The following is a 4,393-nucleotide window of genomic DNA, read 5'->3' as shown; positions in this document are numbered from 1 at the left end:
TTTGGCCAATCTAGGCAAAGTCTTAAAATCTCAAGTTAAAAAAATAACATTTAGGGGATTTTTTGGGGGGTTTCAACACAGTGGCGGGTCATTTTGACCCGAAGACAACAGGAGGGTTAAAAGTATCTATAAGATAAAYTGAACATAATTGCACATATTGTTTAAATCAATTTATTCTATAAATATATCAAAGTTTAACAATGCAATGTAAATAACTCATACAATGTGACATGTTGCTTTCATGTAATAAAAACAGTTAAACAGTAAAATATGGAACAGCTGTAAACTCATTTTGAAAACAAAACATACTTTGCTGGTCACAATACATTTAATAGTGTAGCAGTMATCTAAACAGTAGACTGCTCGAACTGGATCTGCACATATGCACACTTTATTATCAATCTTCTGCCTTATTATTAATAATAATATGTTCAACAAGTAAAAAATAAACCTAGAATGTGACTAAAACACTGTTTAAGAGAGAAAACATGACGAGAATAAATGAAAGAAAACAAAAGTTACAAAATATCTAAAAAAAAAAGGCATTTTTGCTTATTTTGACTTTTTTATTTACCTGCTGTTATTCACACAGTTCTTTCTCTGTCTGAAGGCACTCAGTTGATCGCTGAATTGAACTCTTGGATCTGTTGGTCTCCCCTGTCATGACGTCACGTCCAGGAAAACAAGTCGAAAATCACAGCGCAGCCAGCCTGCGGACTATAGGCTATTATCCACACTTTCCTAAGCAGACATGGTAAGTATGAATGAAATTTATAATAACTAGGTCAAGTTAGCGTTATATAGTGCATTCACAAAAAAAATAAAGCGCATTGTTTTTATTTTAAAGAGATATCAAATAGAGAAATGATTTATTCAAAGTCAGCTAACGTTAGCTAGCTAAGTTAGGTTTGCACTGCCGCTGTGAGTAAGCAAATCAGCTTTGGGAACTGTTAGCAGTACCTTTACTGTGGCTGCTGACTTGTACGAAAGTATTAGCAGTTTCTATTTACTTCGTTGTATTAAATAATGTTTGTTTCCACGCCCAAATGTTATTAAAATTAAAGTTTCTCATCCAGACGGGTAAATATTTGGTCATAGGCTAACGCGTTGTTAGCTACTGCAGTTAGCTAATGAGTTAGCATCACTCAGCGGTGGAAGTGACTGTACTTTCGTTTTCTCTTAGCTCGCCCATTTCTTGAAAGTCTAACTACATATTTTGTCGATCCATCTTTAAATATATTTGCACGAGTTATACCGCGGATATTATAGTACTTAGTTAGCAAACATATACCGAACAGGACAGCTACTTTTCTTTTGCCGGTCTACTCCGATGCTTGAGCTGGATGTTGAATTGAGCTAAGAAGGTTGCACACATGGAGCTTTAGCCATTATTTATTCATTATAGTAACTTTAAACCTTTGGCTAGTAAAGACCTGGCGGTAGACAGACTCTTTAGTACTAACAGCGAGTGGTTTAGAAATAGCTGATAAAATAGCAATCATGCAGGATGATGTAAGTTCAGGCCCAGAGTAATGGCAAGGCTTTTAAAATAATAATTATCTAATTATGTTTTCTTTTGTTCATAGTTTCGCAATCAGTATGACAACGATGTGACAGTATGGAGCCCGCAGGTAAGTTCTCCTCTGCAGGAGTCACTGTGTGTTGCCAACATGTTCTGTGTTGACAGCTTTGTTTGTCTGTGAACACAGGGTCGGATCCATCAGATCGAATACGCCATGGAGGCAGTGAAGCAAGGATCTGCAACTGTGGGACTCAAATCCAGAACACATGCAGTCCTGGTTGCATTAAAGGTGTGGTATCATGTTTTGCTGTTTGCTGTCAGTTTCTATAAGAAGTGTAGTTCACATCAGGTTGATAAAAACTTTAAATTTCACTGTTTTATCTAATGTTTAATGCCTGAAACTCTCCAGGGGCATTGTGTAAGACTATATGTTTGATGGTGTCAAATTACCTCTCATTAATATTAATGCTAAAGTCCTCTGTGTCCACGTGTGTTTTACTTTCAACTATTTTTTTCATGACAGAAACAGCCTCTCATTTTATTTGATCAAACTAAAACGCAACAAAGCCTTTACGACAACATGTGTTATTATGATTAGGGGTGTAAGAAAATATCGATACACTGAAATATCGCGATATTTCATTTCCCGATACTGTATCGATATTCTAAAGCCCTGTATTGATTTTTTATYAAGGTTTAAAATGTCAACTTTCCTGCCAGCCATTCATTTTTATGTTGTAGTTCAGCCTCTGACCCCTAGTTGGCAGCAGTGAGCCAGCCATTTGGCTCCTCTACTTCTTGAGACAGACAGTAAGGGTAGCATTAGCATTGTGAGTAAAGATTAGCTTCATGCTCCGATAGCTGAATCTGAGCAGAAAAGACCGAAACCCTCTGCCTTCTAAGCTGAGGTAAGGTTACAAACAGTTACTTATTTATCAGAATGTCTGTATTTTAAACCAAATTAAGTGTCTCGTGCACTCTTTTTTCCAACTAGTCAGGCTTTACGTTACAGAAGGCTAGCGCATATCTATGTAATAGAATTTTCTGAGACAATAAATTTTGGTTTTTCTTTTTTTTTTCCATTAAGAGGTTTTTATTTAATAGAATTTTTGGACCAAGAAATCGCAATATATCACCTTGCTTACAGTATCGCAATATATCGGGATGTATCGTATCGTGACCCGTCTGTCATGATATGTATCGTATCGCCAAATTCTTGCCAATACACAGCCCTAATTATGATCACATTGTTAATATGTATTGGCTTGTTGCTCTGCAGAGAGCCCAGTCTGAACTGGCTGCCCACCAGAAGAAGATCTTACATGTTGACAACCATATCGGCATCTCTATTGCTGGACTAACTGCTGATGCCCGGCTGCTGTGGTAGGTTACAAACTGCTTTAGCTGTCCAGGATTAGGTGCTCAACAAAGCTTTATATTGAACTCCGTCATTTTTTAAAATTAAATCATATGAGTGCAGTTTTGATGGGCGTGTGTCACTTTAAAAAAATGGACAAGTCTTAAATGCGTGAAGTGGCAATTTATAGCTAGGTAAAAGCTAAATAAGATTATTAAGACATGTGGACAGGTCGTAGAGGAAGCACATAGATATATCTCTTCAATAAAGAAATTGTTAATTTTTCAAACTTGTTTGTTTGTTTTTTTCTCCTCTGCAGTAACTTTATGCGTCAGGAGTGCTTGGACTCGAGATTTGTTTTTGACCGGCCACTTCCAATCTCACGTCTCGTCTCCCTCATTGGCAGCAGTATCCTTTCCTACTTTTGAAGTTCTCATAAAATGACTGCTCACAACGCAGACATTTTCAGGATGTAAAATTGACTGTGTTCACGGTTATATTTAAATGTAAGAAAAGTTGTGTTTTGCTCTAAATTTAAAACGCGTTACACTTTTTCTTCTGAGATTACAAGAAACAGAACAAGTTCTTTCTTGTTCGGCTTCCTTTAATAATTTAAAATTGCAAGTAGCAGTGGTGAGCCTTAACTAAAACTCCAGAAACCCAAATCCCCACACAGAGATATGGAAGAAGGCCCTATGGTGTTGGACTTCTTATTGCTGGTTATGATGTAAGTCTCTTCAAACATGCTGTTTATTTAATATCCTGTTTGGTTTACACATTAATATTACCATAAAAGGAAAGTACCACCATTGCTGAGTATTTGTTGTGCATCACACAGGACATGGGACCACACATCTTCCAGACCTGCCCATCAGCAAACTACTTTGACTGTAAAGCCATGTCCATTGGTGCACGCTCCCAGTCTGCCCGCACCTACCTGGAAAGGTGCATGGACAAGTTCTCCGACTGTAAGATTTGGTTTTGATCTTTTGTCTTTATTCATACGCATTTATGTCTCAACATAAGTCTAATTTGTTTTTCTGTCAAAATTACAGTTGATTTTGTTTGTACAGTTGCAATCAGACGTTTACATCCACTTACTGATTTGAACTGAGTGGAAAAATACACAACTTTACTGATGTTTAAAAAGAAAATTTAGGTACACAAATTGTGGATTTTCTCTGATCCACACAGGGTCTAAACCAGTGTTTCCCAAAGTTGGGGTCGGGACCCAAAGTGGGGTCCCGAAACGTCAAGGTTGGGTCCTGAAAAGATTTTCTGAATTAATTACATTTTTGCCGTAGTTGTTACAAATGAGTGAGGTTAGTGTATTTAAAATGGATAAATGTAGTATAAAAATATTGTTACTATGCCCATGTTTTGTTGACCTGATACAAATGTTTATCATCCAAAAATAGTTGGGGGCTCAGGTCTGTGCTATTGTTATTTTGTGGGTCGAAGGCTGGGAAGTTTGGGAGCCACTGCACTTTGGTTCCCAAAGTTGGGCTTGGGAC

The 4,393-nt window shown here is 37.2% G+C and overlaps 1 protein-coding gene across 1 annotated transcript in view; it reads left to right on the top strand.

Moving 5' to 3' along the window:
- Positions 1-670: 670 nt before the first annotated feature.
- Positions 671-4,393, top strand: part of psma1 (proteasome 20S subunit alpha 1) — a gene marked incomplete at its 5' end in the record, with an annotated part of 5,954 nt that continues 2,231 nt past the window's right edge. The window contains 7 exon segments of the mRNA XM_014026830.1: positions 671-754; positions 1,587-1,631; positions 1,710-1,811; positions 2,802-2,905; positions 3,199-3,287; positions 3,536-3,606; positions 3,718-3,847. Coding sequence (XP_013882284.1) covers positions 752-754; positions 1,587-1,631; positions 1,710-1,811; positions 2,802-2,905; positions 3,199-3,287; positions 3,536-3,606; positions 3,718-3,847 — 544 coding nt within the window.

This window comes from Austrofundulus limnaeus, unplaced genomic scaffold (genome assembly GCF_001266775.1).
Source record: "Austrofundulus limnaeus strain Quisiro unplaced genomic scaffold, Austrofundulus_limnaeus-1.0 Scaffold593, whole genome shotgun sequence".
In the NCBI taxonomy this organism is placed as follows: Eukaryota; Metazoa; Chordata; class Actinopteri; order Cyprinodontiformes; family Rivulidae; genus Austrofundulus; species Austrofundulus limnaeus.
This window is presented reverse-complemented; position numbering and strand designations above follow the sequence as displayed.